This window comes from Physeter macrocephalus, chromosome 21 (genome assembly GCF_002837175.3).
Source record: "Physeter macrocephalus isolate SW-GA chromosome 21, ASM283717v5, whole genome shotgun sequence".
Taxonomy (NCBI): Eukaryota; Metazoa; Chordata; class Mammalia; order Artiodactyla; family Physeteridae; genus Physeter; species Physeter macrocephalus.
Window position 1 is genome coordinate 61,509,087 of NC_041234.1, and position 22,104 is coordinate 61,531,190.

Below are 22,104 nucleotides of genomic sequence, written 5' to 3' on the forward strand. Positions count from 1 at the left end.
GTTCTTTAGAATTGCTCTTAGGTTTTGGGAGATGACAGTGAAATAATTGGTGGATCTGGGGCAAAAGTTGATTCATTAAGAAAAATCCAATCAGTCAAATAGACATGTTAGTGCTTATTAACAAAACACATTGATCTATTGGCCAAATTTTAAAATGTCTCTTCTATACTTAAAACAGAGGCACAACTTCGTATTTCTAAATGCAATATAATTTTGCTGGTAAGATTCCAGGAACCCAGACTATAGATTCACTTTCATTTTTTCACTCCCATTCATTTGTTCTTTACAAAAGTATTTTTTTAGACTGATAAAGCATAAGTATATTTAAAAGGCTTAATGTGTGCTTTCTGTCCATACAAAATCTCGTTACACACACACAAATGTAAAGACAATCAAAATTGTATTCACCCGATTAAAAACAGCCAGCGTACATTACATTACATCCTGATCAATTAACCAGCCACATCAACTTTTACTTCCAGAACTTCTCTATTATCATAGACTAAAAAATGATAGAACAAAGGCCAACTCAAACATGCTGCAAAAATGAATTAATGTTATATTAGAAGGCCATAGTCACTTTGAAAGATTCCTCTTCTCTTAAAACCAATTTCACTCACATTTACTTAAAAATGGCTGTCGGCTTAGCAGGTAACAGTAACAGTGGGTAATGACTTAAGACTCTTGGGGAGTTAATTGTAGGCCTGATTCATATTCCTTTTCCAGTTCTCAAACCAATTCTCAACAACGTAAAGATGAGGCCACAGTCTGACAGTTCACCAAAGAGCGCTGATCTAGGATTCGCTGTGGGCCTGCAAATAAACCTTGTACAGGCTGTGAGTCTATCACGGCCTCACTTCTTCTCTCCCTCTTTTGTCCTCCAGGCGTCCCGCGAAGGTGAGCCTGTGGCTGTGCCAGGAGGACAGCGCCCAGGTGTGAGCAAGACAGGCGCAATTAGCGTCTCCCGACTCCGCGCCTCCACCCGGCGGCCTCATTCCCCGCGCTCCTCCAGCGGCGGGCGGGGCGGCCGCCAAGGAAGACGTCAGAATGTGCGACACATCACGACCGGCTGTCGTCAGGGTCTCGAGAGGGAGGGGAGCCAGGCTCGCTCGGGCAGCACAGGCCCCCGTCAGGAGTGGAGTTCGGGGTGTGACGGGGAGAAACCCAGCTCTGGCTCGTCCAGGGAACCCAGGCCGCCTCAGCAAGCCCGTGGCGCCGGGTCCCCGACGCGGCCTAGCGTCCCCGACCCTCGGCCGGGCCCGGGCCCTGGCGCCCCCTCCCCCCCGCCTCCTTTTGTCGCAGGGGCCGAGGCGTTACCTCGCGTCCGGTCGAGCAGCAGCCGACGACGCTTACCTCCTCTGCGCCCGAGACCCGGAGGCCTGAGACCCCGAGGCCCGCTGCCGCTGCCATCGCTTCAGACGTGGGGCCCGAAGGCCTCGCCCCTCCCCTCCCCCAAGGTATTTACTGACCGTCTACTGTATGCAAAGCCTGTGGTGAATGTTGTGATTGTCTATCCTCACAGTTTATATGCTAGTAGGGGAGGTAAAACTTGTTCAAACAATCACAATACGGGCAATATGAGATAACTGCCAGAAAATGGTAGTAACAAAGGCCACAAAGTGAGAGATTATTTTTGTCTAGATTCAGTCAGACAGGCTTTAGAGATGTTTGATTTAGGTCTTAAAGAGTGAACAGGATTTCAACAGAAGAAGAGGAAAGACCAAGACTTTCCTGAGGGAAGGAATGGTATGAACAGAGTTACCAAGTTAGAAAAGTATTAGGAATGACCCATGAAAAGGTAAGTGGAGCAGTTTGGCTGGATCATTGAGCATGTATGAGAGTAGAGACATGTCTGAAAAGTATGTTGGGGCTATATAAGAAAAGAACCTTTGTAGTGGACATTTATTGTGTAGGGATGTCCAGCATGTTTTACCTCTTTTAGAAATTCTGTGGCAGAATTAATTTTCCTTTAATATGGGTAGTCTTGATAGATATTTAAGTCAAAGTGTCCTACCCTTCCTAGCTAAGGAGTGGACATGTAAACCAAGCTAGGTCCATTTAATGTTCTCCTGGGGACTGGGTTTTAAGCAGAGTAAAATAATGAGAGAAAAACAGTTGATTGGTTCATCCATTTTCTTCTTCTACTTGAAATTCTGGATCTTTCCTAGTTTATGTTACTTCTAAGTCTGACCCTCTTCAGTTGGTCCTTCAGTTCTGTGAGCTACCCTCTCTCTTTCCAATAAGTATTTGATTTTTTTCTTTCTTTTTTTCTCCTCAGCGAATTTTGTTGCTTACACCAAAGAACCCGATGAAACCTTGAAGGCAAACCGGTTTTACACTGAAGGAAACCTTGAAGGCAAAGTTAAGGAGGGGGAATTATCTAATCAAACTGGCGCATTGGAAACAGTATTCTGGAAACACTATGTTGGATGGACTGGGAGAGAGACTGAAGTGAAGGATACCAGTTAGGAGGCTGTTCTAGTAGTTTTAGAACTAGGCACTGAGGACCTGGACTAAGGTGGTAGCAGTGATAATGAGAAGTAAGAGATATGTATGAGAGACATTATTAATAAGAAAGAACAGGTTTTGGATACTGATTTGACATTAGCTTTGCAGGAGACAGAAAAGTCAAAGATCATGCTGAGATTTCAAAACTGAAGGACAGTATGATGAATGAGAAGTCTGTGAGAGACTGAGGAGAAACAACTAGAGAAATACAGTGAGAAACAGGGTGTTGCAATATCATGTGAACCAGTGGAGGAGAGATTGACAAGTTGTAGGGGATGATCAACAGTGTCAGAGGCTATGGAAGAAAAAGTTCTAGAAATAAGAAAAGTTCTCATCATTCTTCAATTTAGCTGAAATCTCAGAAAAACAAGAAGAGTTTTCATTATTGACTGGGAGAAAAAACCATTGGATGTAGCATTATTTGTGACCCTCCAGAGCAGTGGTTCTTAACCCTTTTTTGTTCCATGGATCCTTTGGCAGTCTGGTAAGGCCTAGAGATCCCTTCTCAGAGTAGTGTATTTAAATGCATACAATAAAATATGTAGGCTTTTAAAAGAAGTCAATTATATAGAAATGTAGTTATCAAAATATTTTAAAATTTGGTGATACAGTAACATATGTCTAATTTATCAATGGACTGAATAACAAGACAATGCACTTAAAATACAGGCAATTTAAAATTAGGTTTTATTTTCCAAAAGACATATCAGTGTGAAGGTTGTTGTTGCTTAGCTTGAATAAAAACACTAAACTTTGGAGTGGTCTTTGGCTCACTTCCTTCTGTGTGTTGATCAATTATCAATTATAGATAGGGAATATCAGAAGGTGACTTATATACTTGGCTCACCAATATGAGAACATGTGACTTCAGTGTTTGGCGGCTGAATGACCAGTAGGAGCAGAATTGTCCAATAGTTGGCTATCTATGTGGACAAAGCATCTGTAGACAGGAAGACTGCACTCATGTACAATCTAATAGCTACCCTAATTCCAAAGTAGCGATGAGTATAAATGGCATTTTAAGATGTATTCAATGACAGTTATGTGATATGAAAATATCTGTGGCTCATGTTGGTGACAGACTCACAGGTACTACTAATCTTACTGTGATTTTCTACCTATATTCATAATAGAGGCACATGTCAATTTTCAGTTAGAGGTTAGTGAAAATCAAAATTTAATTTTTTCTGACGCAAGTTCTGAGAACCCTGAATTTTTGTGGGTGAATATCATCTTAGGATCCCCTGCTTAGAATGCAGTTTCAGTTACAAGAAAGAAGTGGAAGTAAAATGAAGTGGCATGGTAGCCACATTGCAAAACGGAAAGTGTAGATTATTGAGAAGTTTAATTATGGGACAGAGGAAGAGAAATAGAGCTCAAAGAAGTCAGCAGATCAAGACAAGAATGTATTTGTTTGCCTGTTTTAATTTGAGGGTGAGGAAACCAAAGCATGCATGTGGTTTAAGAGAAAGGAAGGGGTTGAAAAGATGAAATAAAAGATCACAGACAGAGAGAAGGCAATTGATGGAGCAAGGCTTCAGAGATGTTGAGATGAAATGCGATCAAGGGCATAAGTGAAAAAGCCTGGAAACAATAAACACCACTTCCTCAGATATAAAGAATAGAACATGGTCTTCTGTAGATTTGGAAGAATGAAACATTTATTTCCCTGCAATTTCCTTTGCCTAAAAGTTGTCTCAATTTATGAGATGTTTCCCAAGATCAGCTTTAGAAAAGGTTGTGTATAACTGATTATTTCATAGTATACTGGCACCTTAGAATATTATTTTTTCTATGACAATGACTTTTAAAAATCTCTACTACTTCACTATAAACAAAGATCATACTTTTCCTTAACCACACAATTATGATTCCCACAATACCCCAATACCGCAAGACTTCTCTTCTACCCATGTCCTACTTACTTTCCAAGTAATGCATTATCTCTTGTAGTTATTCTTTCCTCTTGATATCTTTCTATTTCCCATCTACATAAAAGTTGGCTCCGGTGAGCTTTCCTTGATTTCTAAGTGTTATTTTTCTATTTTTCTATTAAACTAGCCTCTTTGATTATTCTCTTAGATTAATTTTCAAACCACATAATAGAATAACAACATTATCTATTAACATCTTGTACAGTCCCTAAGGTAGATGTTTTTATAATGGGAATTGGCCATCTTCAAAAAGAATTGAAATCTTGGAAAACTTGGATTCAATTTGGCTTTTTCTGATGAGCCTTCTCTGGAAAATTACTGCAGTGCCTCTGCTCAATGGCCAGACATGAACTGGATTTACATCACTGATGATTAAATGTTTGAGGAGGAGAAATAGAACCTACTGTCTTGTCATTTGTTCCATTTGCCTATGTTTGATCTCACTGTGCAGCATGAGGAGTAGTTTCTGGAACATTATTATTGCTGGGATAGTCACTATTTATTAAAAATAAATACAATATTGATATTCCCTTACTAAACGGGTAGAATATATAGAGTTTTGTTTCCCTGAAATCTTTCTAAGAATTCCCGTTGCTATGATAATACACTTCAATTTTTTTATACCTAAGATACTGCCTAATAAGAGATAATCTGTTTAAGGAACTGGAATAAATGTTTTGTTGGATTTGTGTAATGTGTATTATTATTTGAGCAGGCTGACTCCTAGAGGGCAGCAGTCTTGAATGACACATAGCACTTAAATATTTCAATAGTAGGTCAATTGACTCAGTAAAGGGGTTATTTTCCATTCTCTCAAAGTTTGTGATCATCCATCTGCTTCTCATTGTGTTTCAGGTCATCTTAACCCTTCAAAGACAATATTATCATAATCAACATATGTTTATTGCACCTGTACCTGGTGCAGATTACTGTATTAGGCAATGTGGGGTTACAGATGACAAATTAAGAATGGCCTTTGCTCTTGAATAACTTATAGCCCACAGAATCCTGAAATGACACGTGCCTTAGCCAGTTGGTTTTGGCCTCCCATTTCCTTCCCACGTTCTGGAACATCTCATTGCTGCCCTTCCTACTCCAGGCCAGAGCCAAGAATTCACATAAATAAGAGGGTGTTATAAATGTTGATTTTTCAATCAACAAAATTTTCTTTCAAAGGCACCCACCCTTACTTATTTTTTAGGTCTATGACCAACACATACTGGGCCAGCCCTGGCTTTTCTAGTAAAACTTATATCCTGGGCATCAACCAGGTATCAGTCACAATCATTACATTCTTCATTTGTTACTTTAACTTCAAATTGAGAGGCCCAACCCAGTGTCAGTTTTAGTCCAATAAACAATGTGCTTAGGGCTTACTGGCTTAAGTTTAACAAAGGATGAGACATAATTTCATAATTAAAGTGGCATCTAAATGGTGACTTTAATACATGAGAATGTTCCTTGTCATCTCCATCTGTGTTTAACTGTATGCCCATGTGTGCATAAGAACACCAAGACTAAAATGGCATTTTTATTATGTTAATTTTTGGGTACCCTTTTGACTGAACTAGCTTAAAGTGATAAACTACATTAAAATGGCCCTTCTGTATATGCTCCCTTTAGATCAAAAAGAAAATAATATATTATTATTTCTCCCTTTCCCCTTCACTTATTAAATCCAACTCAACAGCAGTTGCACTAAAGGGATTGTGATATAGTTCTATTTAACACTGTTTGCTTTGTTTAAACTCAATTTTTTGTTCCATTAAGCAGAGACAGGACTGTATACTTCAGTGTTGTCATAGGGTTTTATAATACTGGTTGATACAAATATTTTTTTCCATAGAGAACAGATGCTTATATGTAAATGGTTAATTTCTAAGAATGTATCCCATTTGAACTTGGTATGCCTACCTCTTCAAAGTCCTAGGCAGGTAGGATTTACCTTTCAGATTTGACACATATAAAACATATTATTCACCAAGGGGATTATTTTCTGATCTTAAACTATAGCTATTTTAAACTCCAGATTGGCTACTTTGATACACTAGTATCAATGTAAATGTTAAGAGTCCAGGCTCTTACTGCTTGAGGCAGGGCAGGACAATAAATCGAGAGACGAGTTGTTGGGGCAAGGAAAAGTGACTTTATTCAGAAAGCCAGCAGACCGAGAAGATGGTGCACTAGTGTCCCAAAGAACCATTTTACCCGAGTTAGAACTCAGGCTTATTTTATATTAAAAAGGGAGGGGGTGTGGTTCGTTGCTGCAAACTTCTTGGTGCTGGAATACTTTGTTCTAGCAGCTGTCCACATAGGTTCAGTCACAATGTTCCTATAAAACTCCAAGACAAATGTTATTCTCTGTTCTGCAACTTTTTATCTCTATATGAATGGAAAAGTGTTATACCTTTAAAGGTCAGAGCCTTGAGAAAGGGCTATCCTATATATTTCAGGCTATAGGCAATATTCTTAACCTGTAGTGAAAGCAATCGAATACAAAGGTTAAAGAAAAATAAACAGATCCAATATGGAGTCAAATTTGTTCTTCCCTATTGCATGAATCCATTTACCCTATATCCTACTAGTATCTGAGGTTCTTGTTTAAAACAGGAACATAAAAATCAATTTTCTTAAACTCTTTCAGGGTATTGTTTTCCACTAATAACAACCATAGATATCTATAAGTGAGATAATAGATATAAAGCACCTAGCAAAGAAACTGGTACACAATAGGTACTCAAAAATATCCATCCCCTCCTTCCCATTCTTTAATGAAGGGCCATTGCCCCCTTTAAACCATGATTATCTATATACATACATTAAATTAAATACATGCGTTTAAGGGGCTATATTAAATGGAATGACTTATCAAAATGAGTCCAAGTAAAAACATGTTTTTTTCTAAATCATTCTCTCCCTCCTCTTTTCAAATATATTTTCGTATTAATAATGTGATGATAGTATAGAATGGGAATGTGCTTCCTGGGTGACAACCATATTAAAACAACAGCATGACATTTGGCTATTTTGCTCCTGCTTAAAATTCACAGGGCTAGGAATGTGAATTCTTACTATTGTTATTCTTAATATTTTAATTCATTTTATATATTGAGGTCTTGAAATGTTCATAGTCATACCACCTAGCAGTAATGGTATAGTGTCTGCGCTGAGCTCCATATGACAGCATTTAGGTTAATTCTTATTCCCTCTGTGTTACATTTCCAATGTAGACTTTCAGAGAATAAACAGATGATAATCTGAAATAAATGAGGCTTTACTACTTTAAACACAATAGTCAGTTTTGCAAGTTAGAAAAAAATTAGAAACTTCAATTCTGATAGAATTCTCACATAAAACTTTATACATCATCTAGTGACAGGAAGAATTGTACACTTAATTCACTCCATTGCATATTACAATTCAGGGCAATTTCAAGAATTAGTCTGGAACTAGGGGTTTCAGGTAAAGCAGTTAGAGGAACACAAGACAGAAAAACCCCTGTATTCTAATTAAATCATTATGGTGGTTTCTGTAATGGTGAATTAAAATAAATTATATGCAACACCTCCAAATTCATGATGCTTTCCATATGGGCTCGGTGGATTATTTACAAAAGTGTCTTGAGAACAGAGCTTTCATTTTGCAAATAGTCCAAAATGCTTAGGAAGAAAAGATGGCATACTCCCAAGTTTTATAAATTTGAATGTTTCACTTTGCCAGTGTAAAAAGTCTTAAGGTCCCAAGGGTACTGACAAATTATGTCCTAACTGCTCTATTTATTATGTGGAAAATGCTTTAGTGATGTTTCACAAATCAAGATAGACTATAGAATCTTGATTTTTTTGGACTGTTTAAACTTGCTTGCTTAAAAAAAAAACCAAATTCAGTGAAGCAACTGGTTTTTGGCAGAGGATTAACTAGTTCATTTTAATAAACTTGTGTAAATGTATTCCTTCATTTTTTTTCCTCTAGAGTATAATATTTGTAGACAGGCAAGAATCAACTTATAATAGTTTCCATAAGTGTACCTTATTGAGACGTGGATGGGATTTTGACAGACTATGATCGTTTTAAAAGTTTAAATGTTTAAAACATGTTTAAAACTTTGTTTTTTAAAACTTCACTGAATAGTTTTGACATGATTAACATTCTACTACTTCCATGGAGGCACATTAGTTTAGTTCTCCCTAGGGGGGACAAAAACAGTTCAACATTTAAATGCTGAAAAACGCTGGAAGAAAATAATGAGCTATTTCATGTCTCTTCATCTCCCTCCTAGCCTAGACTAGCTCAAACTCCCCAGGACCATATGTGTTTAATTTTAGAAATGCATTGGGAAATCCAGTTTCCAAGAATGTAAATAAAAAAGAAATGGAAAGAATGAGATTACTTGTAACTTATGACTCCATTATAATATATCTCAGCCAAAAATATTTTCAGAAGCACAATCACCAAATGGTAATATCCATTGCTATTATCATATTATCACACAAATTTAATGCATTATGACTCCCAAAGGAGTTTATTTTTTATGTGGTGTATTTCCATGGAAATTTCACAAATTTTTAACGGGTTATTCCTGAGGATAACAATAAACGGAAGTTACATTTTTGTTAGCCATTTCACATGAAAAAAAAGTAGCTTGATTATTTCTCAGTGGTCACACTAAACTGCAGATGCTTGTGACTCATACGTATTATTTCTTCTATTCAGAGCATGCTAATGATTTGAATGTATACTTTTCAACATGCCACAAAGGCCCTTCCGAGAGTTACCTTAGCAATATTCTAAGAGCTCTTTTCTCTATAAAAATAGTCAGGAATTTACATTTAGATCCATATTTTATCTAAAAGTATTTTCATGACATGTTCAAGTTCAAAATGACACTGAAGTCAGAAAAAAGAGATTTGATATGCTACCTTTTTGTAGCCCAAGTAATAAATGTTGATGTTTTAACCAGTTAATTTAGTATTTTAACCTTAAGGCTTTTTAAAATCTTAAAATTTTGGACATTTGTTCAAGTTGTGACTCATCCAATTTTCCCCCCATTTTGTATTATTAATAAATTTAAGGGTAAAACTATTTTGTTAGAAAGTCACTAAGTCACTAGCACCACCTACTGTTAGTATTTGGAATTATTTTGAAATAGTATTGTTTTTCTACAAGTTTTTTTTTTAAAATTTTATTTATTTATTTATTTATTTTTGGCTGTGTTGGGTCTTCGTTTCTGTGCGTGGGCTTTCTCTAGTTGCGGCAAGCGGGGGCCACTCTTCATCGCGGTGCGTGGGCCTCTCACTATCGCGGCCTCTGTTGTTGCAGAGCACAAGCTCCAGACGCGCAGGCTCAGTAGTTGTGGCTCACTGGCCTAGTTGCTCCGCGGCATGTGTGATCTTCCCAGACCAGGGCTCGAACCCGTGTGCCCTGCATTGGCAGGCAGATTCTCAACCACCGCTCCACCAGGAAAGCCCTCTACAAGTTTTTTTTGTTTCTTTTTTTTGTTTGTTTTTTTGCGGTACGCAGGCCTCTCACTGTTGTGGCCTCTCCCGTTGCGGAGCACAGGCTCTGGACGCGGAGGCTCAGCGGCCATGGCTCACGGGCCTAGCAGCTCCGCGGCATGTGGGATCTTCCCGGACCGGGGCACGAACCCGTGTCCCCTGCATCGGCAGGTGGACTCTCAACCACTGCGCCACCAGGGAAGCCCCTCTACAAGTATGTTAAAGAAAAAACCCAGTTGTACAATGATTGCAAGAGATTTGGAATTTTAAATGATTGGAAGAGATTTGGAGTTTTTACTAAACATCATAGAAAAATTTAAATAAAAATTGGAACTTAAGGGTGAGAGTCTGGGTGGGTCAAAAACTATAAGAAAACATTTATTTGGACGTAAATAAATCACTAATAAAAATGTAATTATCTCCAGGGATCCAAAGGGAAAGAAAAAAATCATATTATCTAAAACCATGTGAATGAATGTAATTTTCTGAAATGGTTTTGAGATTCTGTGATTTCATGGGCCAATAAAATCCAAGCCCCTCTCGCCAAATTATAGTGACCAACAAAAGGTTGTCAGCTTTTAATTTTGCTTATTAAGATAATTACAATTATAATTCACTTTTATTGTCATTTCACATGCATGAAAATGACACAATTTTAGAATAAAAGACAGCCTATTAAATAACGTAATATGATTAGCATTATGAAAAACTCAATATATTGTCCTTATTTTTCTCATTTTGCTGGACTGGCACTGGTCAAATAACAAACTGTTTTTGGGAGGAACCATTACACAGTATCCCAGACAAAAATAAAATAATAAAATTGCAAGAAGAAAGGGTTAGGTTATGGTATTATAGAGGCATTGTAAGGCAGCTTTCACTCTGTGGGGTTTGGGGGGAGTGATTAGTTTTCTTTCACGATATTTTCCCCCTGTCATTTAGCTAGTTTGGCATCAAATGAGATCCAGAGTTACATAAAGGAAATAAATAGAAAGCCATCAACAAAGCGAAAAGATAACCTACTGAATGGGAGAAAACATTTGCAAATTGTATATCTGATAAGGGGTTAATCTCCAAAAAATATAAAGAATTCATACAACTCAATGGCAATAAAACAATCTGATTAAAAAATGAGCAGAGGATCTAAATAGACATTTTTTCTAAGAAAGACATACAGATGGCCAACAGGTACATGAAAAAATGCTCAACATCACTAATCATCAGGGAAATGCAAATCAAAACCACAATGAGATATTACCTCACACCTGTTAAGGTGGCTATTATCAAACAGACGATAAATAACAAGTGTTGACAAGGATGTGGAACCCTCGTGCACTGTTGGTGGGAATGTAAATTGGTGCAGCCACTATGGAAAACAGTATGAATGTTTGAACTACCATTGATCCAGCAATTCCACTTCTACGTATTTATCCAAAGGAAATGAAAACACTAATTTGAAGAGATATATTTATCCCCATGTTCATTGCAGCATTATTTACAATAGCCAAGGTATGAAATAATGTGTGTCCATCAACGAATGAATGGATAAAGAAAATGTGAGATATACATATTATCCACCCCCCCAAAAAAAAGAATGAAATCTTACTATTTGTGACAACATAGATGGATCTTGAGGGCATTGTGCTAAGTGAAATAAGTCAGACCGGAAAAGACAAATACTTTGTGATCTCACATGTGGAATCTAAAACAAAAACAAAAAGGAAAAAAAAAAAAAACCTCGTAGATACAGAAAACATATTGGTGATAGTCAGAAGTAGGGGGTGGGGTTAGCCAAATGAGTGAAGGGAGTCAAAAGGTACGAATTTCCAGTTATAAAATAAATAAGTCATGAGGATGTAGTGTACAACATGGTGACTGTAGTTAATAATACTGTATTGCACATTTGAAAGTTGCTAAGGGAATAGATCTTAAAAGTTCTCATCACGAGAAAAAAATTTGTAACTATGTATGGTGACTGATGTTAACTAGATTTTTTGTGGTGATCATTTCACAATATATACTAATATTGAAACATAATGTTGTGTACCTAAAACTAATATAATGTATACCAATTACACCTCAATTAAACAAGAGTGAAAGTATATTAATAAAGTGATTTATTGGAAAAATATTGAGTGTTCTAGCAGCAGTTAAAATATATATTCAATGATATAAAAATGTTCTGAACTAAACAAGTTCTTTGCTTTTTATTGACACAACTAAAATTTCTGTCAAAGGAAATGAGCATTTGCCTGTGGTTCAATTGTGTGCCCTAACTGGATTTTCACTAAATCTTTTTCCATCACAGGTATCATATTTTGATCAGGTTGTCTTATGTTATAAATTAAATCTGTGGTTCTTTTTAGTGGCCTAGAAAAATTGCATAGTATTCCAAAATATAATGTAGTGTTACACAGAGTTCTGATGAGACTCAAAAGACTTGTTTAGTTCATCCATCTGCCTCTTGGCTACCTTGAAAAAGGATAGAATGTTCCCTGCTTAGGAGATGAGATTTAAAAGAATAAATGGGAGAGGAGATTAAAATATGTTTCTTTTCCCCTGTGAGCCAAGCAGTAAAAGGAATTTTGGATTTTTTTTTTTTTTTTTTTTTTGCCAATAAAGACTTCTAATTAGCAAAACGTGTAAGAACTTGATTAGGGGATTGCTCATCTTAAATGAGTGTGAGATAAGTAAAATTGTGGTTAAAGAAAATGATAGTGGGGCCATGGTATAGTTAGGCTGCTTGGCGTGACTTGAAAAATACTGACAAAATGTTTCTCATCCCTTAACTCTCTCCCTTCCTAGTGACTTCTTGGGGTACCTAAAATTCAACCATTAGTAAATCGTTCCTCTTAATTAATTAAAATGTCCGGAGAGTCCTCTTTTCAAATACTAGTTTTATATACTGCTCCTGAGTATCTGATAACACGAAATAGTTTTGCCAGTTGTGAAGATATGATGTTCTAAATAGTAGGTTCTAATGAAGCATGTGGAGTTGGGGGACTCGAAAAGGAGGAAACAACCAGAAAATGAGACGAGGAAGAAATAAAATTACATTTATGACTACTTTACAGTTTTGTCTAGGGATAGCTCTTAGTGCTAGGTAAACTTGTTAATGGATTATTTAAATTAGACAGAATGCTTGGGGCAGTGATTGGAAAAAACTAATTTTGTCTTCACATTGTTTTATCTTGTGTTAGGTCTTTGCCAATCTATTTGACGTGAAATTTGCTGATTAGAGGAAAAGCTTTTCTAGTTTATGTAAGTTAACAGTGATTTGAAAAGGAGGCTATTTAACATTACTGAAAATACTTTGCAACTGGAAGAGAAATCACTGCTTGGCTTTCAAAGTGCTTAGTAGACAATTTTGGATCCAAGCCATACACTACCTTTTCAGAGAATGCTTCAGGGCAGAACCAGGATCTGTAGGGTTGGAAATAGCAAATAACTTTCATTGGGAAATCCAGAAGGGCATCTGTCAGATCTGACTAGTGCTACAAGACACAAAATGTCAACTTTCATTCCAGCTGAGATAGCCTTCTCACCAGTGACTTTTAGAATACCACGTGGCTCTTAAGCAGAAGGCATTCATTTGAGTCTTTGGTGGCAAAAGATGTCTTTCATTCACATTTCCCTACTAACCTTCTCCTGCCACTCTACATGATCTTCCATTTTGCACTTAAGTTTCTGAGGAGAGGCGATTTAAGAGGGGTAACTTTAGAGCAGTGATTCCTAAACATCTGGCTGTTTCAGAATCATCCAGGGAGTTTGTTTACCATTTTTAAACCATTTTAAGTGCATAGTTTAGTAGCATTAAATACATTCACATTGTTGTGAAAGCATCACCACAATTCATTTCCAGAGCTCTTCTCATCTCCCTAGACTGGAAACTCTGTACCCATTAAACAATAACTCCACATTTCCTTCTCCTCCCAGCCCCTGGAAACCACCATTTTACTCTCTGTCTCTAAATTTGACTACTCTAAGTACCTCATGTAAGTGAAATCATACTTTATTTGTCCTTATGTAACTGGTTTATTTCATTTAGCATAATGTCTTTAAGATTCATCCATGATGTAGCATATGTCAGAATTCCCTACCTTCTCAAGGCTGAATAATATTCCCTTATATGTATATACAGCATTTTGTTTATCCATGCAGCCATTAGTTGACATTTGCAGCTGTGCCTGCTGCTTCCTGTGGCTTTTCCTATCCTGAGATTTGAGTTAGGTTACACAGAGACCAATCTCTCAGGCAGCCCATGGACAGGTTAGAAAGTTTCAAAAGTTGGTCAACTCTGTACTCTCCAGTACAGAGGGAAAGGGATTTGGAACCATTTCCACGGAGGGAGTGGACAAGCGCAAGTAAAAATGTTACAAAATTTCTCACCATTGTGAACGTGGCTTTTTCTTGATTGGACACTCACTTGGTTACTGTAAATCTTTGAATGATTTTTAGAGCTCCTATAAAGTTATTTTAGTCGGTATCTAGTTGTGTTTTTAAAAAATATTTCTATAGGAGAATGAGAGCCTGAAACTGCCTAGTCTCACATCTTGCTTATGTCACTCTAAACTCTAACCCAGGTCGTTTTTTTTAAGATGAGTATTCTGATTAACAAGGACTGGGGTAAGACCTGGAAATATACATTTTCACAATTTCCTGCAGTTTCTGGTAGATAGCCAGATTAGGACTCCTCTGTCTTGGAGTACAGACATTTATTAGAATAGTAGAGGCAGTACAAGGCCCAATGGCAGCCCTTGGCCTAACTGAGATTCATGGCCACAGGTCCCAATCTGGGAACATTATGAAGAGGAGAGCATTTAAGCAAGTATGCACAGTATAATCCTTTTTAAAAATTAACTTTAATGGAGTATAGTTGCTTTACAATGTTGTATTAGTTTCTTCTGTACAGCAAAGTGAATCAGTTATACATATACATATAGCCACTCTTTTTTATATTTCCTTCCCATTTAGGTGACCATAGAGCACTGAGTAGAGTTCCATATGCTATACAGTAGGTTCTCATTAGTTATCTATTTTATATATTACAGATGTAGGAAACAAATTTATGGTTACCAAGACAGGAAGGAGGGTGGGATGAATTGGGAGATAGGGATTGACACAGTACACACTTTTCTTTTCTTTCTTTTTTTTTTTTTTTTTTGTGGTATGCGGGCCTCCCTCTGTTGTGGCCTCTCCCGTTGCGGAGCACAGGCTCCGGACGCGCAGGCTCAGCGGCCATGGCTCACGGGCCCAGCCGCTCCACGGCACGCGGGATCCTCCCAGACCGGGGCGCGAACCCAGTTCCCCTGCATCGGCAGGCGGACGCGCAACCACTGCGCCACCAGGGAAGCCCCAGTACACACTTTTAAAATGTTCTCCCACAATTTGTGAGAGTCTCTTGGGTCTATATCCTCAATAGAAGAAACTGAATCTATGTATGATTCATAGGGCTATTTTGTGAAGACTATGTGTCAACTGAGCTGCTGCTCTGCCTCAGACTGATGTGTTGAAAAGCAGTTCTGAGAGGAAAAGCTCCCATCTGGCAGTTTAAAACCAAACAAAAACACCCTAGTAAAGAAGAAAAATCTAGCTGGAGGAGCTCTGGAGCAGTTGTGGTGATGTTAATGCTCTTAAAATACATTGGTCAGCCTTTGCTGTGCAAAAGCTTTTAAGTTTCATTAGGTCCCATTTGTTTATTTTTGTTTTTATTTCCATTTCTCGAGGAGGTGGGTCAAAAAGGATCTTGCTGTAATTTATGTCACAGAGTGTTCTGCCTATGTTTTCCTCTAAGAGTTTTAGAGTGTGTGACCTTACATTTAGGTCTTTAATCCATTTTGAGTTTATTTTTGTGTATGGTGTTAGGAAATGTTCTAATTTTATTCTTTTACATGTAGCTGTCCAGTTTTCCCAGCACCACTTATTGAAGAGGCTGTCTCTTCTCCATTGTATATTCTTGCCTCCTTTGTCAAAGATAAGGTGCCCATATGTGCATGGATTTATCTCTTGGCTTTCTATCCTGTTCCATTGGTCTATAGTTCTGTTTTTGTGCCGGTACCACACTGTCTTGATTACTGTAACTTTGTAGTATAGTCTGAAGTCAAGGAGCCTGATTACTTCAGCTCTGTTTTTCTTACTCAAGATTGCTTTGGCTATTTGGGATCTTTTGTGTTTCCATACAAACGGTAAAATTTCTTGTTTTAGTTCTGTGAAAAATGCCATTGGTAGTTTGATAGGGATTACGTTGAATCTGTAGATTGCTTTGGGTAGTATAGTCATTTTCACAAAGGTAACAGCTAACATTTATTGAGTTTTTATCACATTCCAGATGCTATGTTAAGTGCTTTATGTGGAATATGCCATTTAATCCTCAGAATAACCAATGAAGTAGACAGCATTTCTTTAATAAAGAAATTTAATGTGCTCAACTTTTTTTCTCCAAAGAAGATATACAGATTGCCAACAAACACATGAAAGAATGCTCAACATCATTAATCATTAGAGAAATGCAAATCAAAACTACAATGAGATATCATCTCACACCAGTCAGAATGGCCATCATCAAAAAATCTAGAAACAATAAATGCTGGAGATGGTGTGGAGAAAAGGGAACCCTCTTGCACTGTTGGTGGGAATGTAAATTGCTACAGCCACTATGGAGAACAGCATGGAGGTTCCTTAAAAAACTACAAATAGAACTACCATAAGACCCAGAGATCCTACTACTGGGCATATACCCTGAGGAGACCATAATTCGAAAAGAATCATGTACCAAAATGTTCATTGCAGCTCTATTTACAGTAGCCAGGACATAGAAGCAACCTAAGTGTGCATCAACAGATGAATGGATAAAGAAGATGTGGCACATAGATACAATGGAATATTACTCAGCCATAAAAAGAAATGAAACTGAGTTATTTGTAGTGAGGTGGATGGACCTGGAGTCTGTCATACAGAGTGAAGTAAGTCAGAAGGAAAAAACAAATACCATATGCTAACACATATATATGGAATCTAAGACAAAAAAGAAAAAAAAAATGGTTATGAAGATCCTGGGGTAAGACGGGAATAAAGACACAGACCTACTAGAGCATGGACTTGAGGATATGGGGAGGGGGAAGGGTAAGCTGTGACAAAGTGAGAGAGTGGCATGGACATATATACACTACCAAACATAAAATAGATAGCTAGTGGGAAGCAGCTCCATAACACAGGGAGATCAGTTAGGTGGTTTGTGACCACCTAGAGGGGTGTGATAGTAAGGGTGGGAGGGAGGGAGATGCAAGAGGGAAGAGATATGGGAACATAAGTATATGTATAACTGATTCACTTTGTTATAAAGCAGAAACTAACACACCAGTTTAAAGCCATTATACTCCAATAAAGTTGTTTAAAAAAAATACATTGGTCAGGAGAAACACAACTGGTAGAGGAGGTGGCAGCTGCCCCAGAAGTCTGGAGAATAAGGGAATGGCAGTCCTAGTAGCATACAGTGGATCAAAAATTGTGGGTCATAAGTCAGGCAGAAGCAATGGCCTTGGCTAAGCCAGCCCTTTTCTTCAGATGTGTTAAAACAGATCTTAATCTTTGCAATTGCATGAGGGGGAGTGACTTCTGTGAAGGAATGGGTATTGGGATGAAACTCCCTTTATGCACAACAGGGTTGATAGGCACTGTGTCCTTCCAGTGAGGCCTGGATTTTGTTACAAGAACAAGTAGGAATTGAACTGTATTTTAAGAGCAGGGAACATTTCCTGAGACAAAGGTGACAATGTTAAACATTATGAATGGAAACAACTCCTAACAAACATCCTCAAGATTAGCTTCGGTATTATTAGCTGATTACTCTCGTGTGTGTGTGTGTGTGTGTGTGTGTGTGTGTGTGTGTGTGTAAAGGTTATGCAGAATCTTTTCAGTGCTAAATATGCATCTAATTTGTTCTCTGATTAGCAGCTGTGTATGTCATGTGCAAGGCCTCTTGTTGGTTGGTGACTTTGTTTGCCCTGCTCACTGCACAAAGTGATGGAAATGGAAATTGTTTACTATCATAACCCTAATTCTATTAGGGTTAAGTTATTTTCATGAGAAGCATAAGACTGGAACATATCATGAAGTACCTGTGGCGTCTCTTTCTCTGGAGATTTTTTTAAAGAAAGAAGAAATAATTGCTTTAGCTTTGTGGGATAATTCTGCTATAATCCTGGCTAGAGATAGAAAGGTGAACTAGACACTCTCTCAAAGCTTTTTTAACCTTTAAAGGCTTTCATTTGATGTGCTTGGCACAATTGTTCATATAGTCAATCGCATGGCTCTACATAAATTGGAAATCTATCTTTACTCCTCTGCAAGTACTGACCATTTTGCTCACCACAGAGTATTTTAGACCTTGAGAGAAGTCGGGATTAACCTCCCCAAACTACCATGTTGTGTGCAGTTCAAGCTTTAGCAACACTTGTTATGTATCTGGATCTCTGAGCAAGGTTTCTCTGCCATTTCCAACATTTGTGCAATGATTTGCCAAAGCAATAACATATCATGAGGTAGGGGCCCCCTTTGGCAGAAAGTCAAAAGTCACTTTATTACAATTTATTTTTAATTGATGTATAGTTCATTTACAATATTATATTAGTTTCAGGTGTACATCATAGTGATTCAGTATTTTTATAGATTATACTACATTGTAAATTATTAGGAGATAATGGCTATAATTCCCTATGCTGTACAATATAAACTTGTTGCTTATCTGTTTTATAGATAGCAGTTTGTATCTCTTAATCCCATACCGCTAATTTGTCCCTCCTCCCTCCCCTCTCCCCTTTGGTAACCGGAAGTTTGTTCTCTATATTTGTGAGTATGTTTCTGTTTTTCATATGTATGTATATTCATTTGTATTATTTTTTAGATTACACATATAAGGGATATCAAACAGTATTTGTTTTTTTCTGTCTGACTTATTTCGCTAAGCATAATATTCTCCAGATCCATCCACATTGTGCAAATGACAATATTTCATTCTTATTTATGGCTGAGTAATATTCCATTGTGTATATATATATATATATATATATATATATATATACCAATCTTTTTTTTAAATTTAACATCTTTATTGGAGTATAATTGCTTTACAATGTTGTGTTAGTTTCTGCTGAATCAGCTATATGGATGACTGTATTAAGAAGATGTGGTATGCAGTTGCTTCCCAACTAACAGCTGCATACCACATCTTCTTAATACAGCCATCCACTGATGGGCACTTGGGTTGCTTTCATGTCTTGGCTATTGTATATAGTGAACATAATACTATGAACATTGCTATGTTCATAGTACATGAACACTGAGGTGCATGTATCTTTTTGAATTATTGTTTTAATTTTTTCCAGATATATACCCAGGAGTGGACTTGCTGGATCATATGGTAGTTCGATTCTTATATTTTTTTGAGGATTCTCCGTACTGTTTTACACAATGACTGCACCAGTTTACATTTCCACCAACAGTGTACAAAGGTTCTCTTTTCTCCATATCTTCTTCACATTTGTTATATGTAAACATTTGATGATAGCCACTCTGAGAGATGTGAGGTGATATCTCATTGTGGTTTTGATTTGCATTTCTCTAATCATTAGAGATGTTGAGTGCTTTTTTGTGTGCCTGTTAGCCATCTGCATGTCTTCTTTGGAAAAAAAGTCTATTCAGGTCTTCTGACCATTTTTTTGATTGGGTTGTTGGTTTTTATGATATTCAGTTGTATGAGCTCTTTGTATATTTTGGATATTAACCCCTTATTGGTCACATCTTTTGCAAATATTTTCTCCCATTCAGTAGGTTGTCTTTTCATTTTGTTGATGGTTTCCTTTGTTGTGCAAATGCTTTTAATCTTAATTAGGTCCCATTTGATTAATTTGCTTTTATTTCTTTTGCTTTAGGAGACATCTCCAAAAAATATTTCTATTTATGCCAAAGCGGGTTCTGCATATATTCTTTTCTAGATGTTTTATGCTTTCGGGTCTTACATATAGGTCTTTAAACCATTTTTAGTTTATTTTTGTACATGGTGGGAGGGAATGTTCTAATCTCATTGTTTGTGTAGCTGTCCAGTTTTTCCAGCACCACTTGTAGAAGAGACTGTCTTTTCTCCATTGTATATTCTTGCCTCCTTTGTCATAGATTAATTAACCATAAGTGTTTGAATTTATTTCTGGACTCTCTATTATGTTCCATTGATCTATGTGTCTGTTTTTGTGCCAGTACCATGTTGTTCTGATTACTATAGCTTTGTAGTATAGTCTGAAGTCTGGGAGGGTTATACCTCCAGCTTTGCTCTTTTTCCTCAGGATTGCTTTGGCAATTTGGGATCTTTTGTTGTTCCATATGAATTTTAGGATTATTTGTTCTAGTTACATGAAAAATGTCATGGGAGTTTTGAAAGGTATTGCATTAAATCTATAGATTGCTTTGAAGAGTATGGCCATTTTAACAATATTAATTCTTCCAATCAAAGAGCATGGGATATCTTTCCATTTTTGTATCATCTTCAATTTCCTTCATCAGTGTTTTATCGTTTTCAGAGTACAGGTCTTTCACCACCTTGGTTAAGTTTATTCCACGGTATTTTTTGATGTAATTTTATTTTTATTTTTTTTTTGCGGTATGCAGGCCTCTCACTGTTGTGGCCTCTCCCATTGCAGAGCACAGCCTCCGGACATGCAGGCTCAGCGGCCATGGCTCACGGGCCCAGCTGCTCCACGGCATGTGGGATCTCCCTGGACTGGGGCCCAAACCGGTGTCCCCTGCATCGGCAGGCGGACTCTCAACCACTGCGCCACCAGGGAAGCCCTGATGCAATTTTAAATGGATTTTTTTTCACTTTCTTGTATTTCATTATTAGCATATAGAAATACAATAGATTTCTGCATATTAATCTTATATCTTGCAACCTTGTTGAATTCATTTATTAGTTCTAATAGTTTTTGGATGGGGACTTTAGGGTTTTCTATATAAATTATCATGTCATCTGTGAATAGTGACAGTTTTACCTCTTCCCTTCTAATTATTTCTTTCTGTTGTCTGATTGATGTGGTTAGGAGTTTCAGTACTATGTTAACTGGAAAGAGTGGGCATCCTTGTCTTGTTCCTGAATTTAGCAGGAAGGTTTTCAGGTTTTCACTGTTGAGTATGATATTGGCTGTGGGTTTGTCATAAATGGCCCTTATGTCAAGATATGTTCACTCTATACCCATTTTGATGAGAGTTTTTTTAACCATGAATGAATGTTGAATTTTGTCAAATGCTTTTTCTCCATCTATTGTTTGTGTGATTTTTATCCTTCTTTTATATTAACGTGGTGTATCACATTTACTGATTTGCAAATATTGAACCATCTTGTGATCCTGGAATAAATCCAACTTGATTGTGGTGTATGATCCTTTTTATATATTGTTGGGTTTGATTTGCTATTATTTTGTTAAGGATTTTTGCATCTATATTCATCAAAGTTATTGGACTGTCATTTTCTTTTTTCATATTGTCTTTGGTTTTTGTATCAGAGTGATGGTGGCCTCATAGCATGATTTTTGGAGGGTTCCCTCCTCTTAAATCTTTTGGAATAATTGGAGGATAGGTATTAGTTCTCCCTTATATGTCTGGTAGAATACACCTGTGAAGCCACCTGGTCCTGGACTTTTGTTTGCTGGGAGTTTTTTGTTTTTTGTTTTTTTACAAATTCAATTTCACTTATAGTGATCAGTCTATTTAAATTGTCTGTTTTTACTTGATTTAGACTTGGCAGATTGTATGCTTCTAGAAATTTGTTCGTTTCTTCCAGGTTGTCCAATTTGTTGGCCATATAACTGTTCATACTATTCTCTTATGATTTTTTGTGTCTCTGTGGTATTGTTATTTCTCTTCTTTCATCTCTTATTTTGTTTATTTGTTTCCTCTCTTCCTTTTGGTGAGCCCAGCTAAATTTTATTAATTTTGTTTATCTTTTCAAAAAACCAGCCCTTATTTTCATTGATCATTTCTATTGTTTATTATTACTATTTTATTTATTTCCTCTCTGATCTTTATTATTTCCTTCTTTCTGTTGATTTCAGGTTTTGTTTGTTTTTCTAATTATTTTAGTTGTTAGGGTAGGTTGTTCATTTGAGATTTTTCTGGTTTCT

General features: G+C 37.0%; 1 protein-coding gene across 1 annotated transcript; it reads left to right on the forward strand.

Moving 5' to 3' along the window:
• The first annotated feature begins 405 nt into the window (after window positions 1-405).
• On the forward strand, window positions 406-5,516 carry LOC102979634 (basic salivary proline-rich protein 3-like). The gene is made up of 2 exons (XM_007121183.3): window positions 406-1,457; window positions 2,279-5,516. The coding sequence occupies exons 1-2, from the start codon at window positions 756-758 to the stop codon at window positions 2,318-2,320; spliced, it is 744 nt and encodes a 247-aa protein (XP_007121245.1). The 5' UTR covers window positions 406-755; the 3' UTR covers window positions 2,321-5,516.
• Window positions 5,517-22,104: the final 16,588 nt, after the last annotated feature.

Excerpts from the sequence above, each read along its gene's own strand:
- LOC102979634 (XM_007121183.3), top strand. The coding sequence starts at position 756 with ATGAGGCCACAGTCTGACAGTTCACCAAAGAGCGCTGATCTAGGATTC. Across the intron at positions 1,458-2,278 it reads CGCCCCTCCCCTCCCCCAAG|CGAATTTTGTTGCTTACACC; the intron begins GTATTTACTGAC and ends TTTTCTCCTCAG.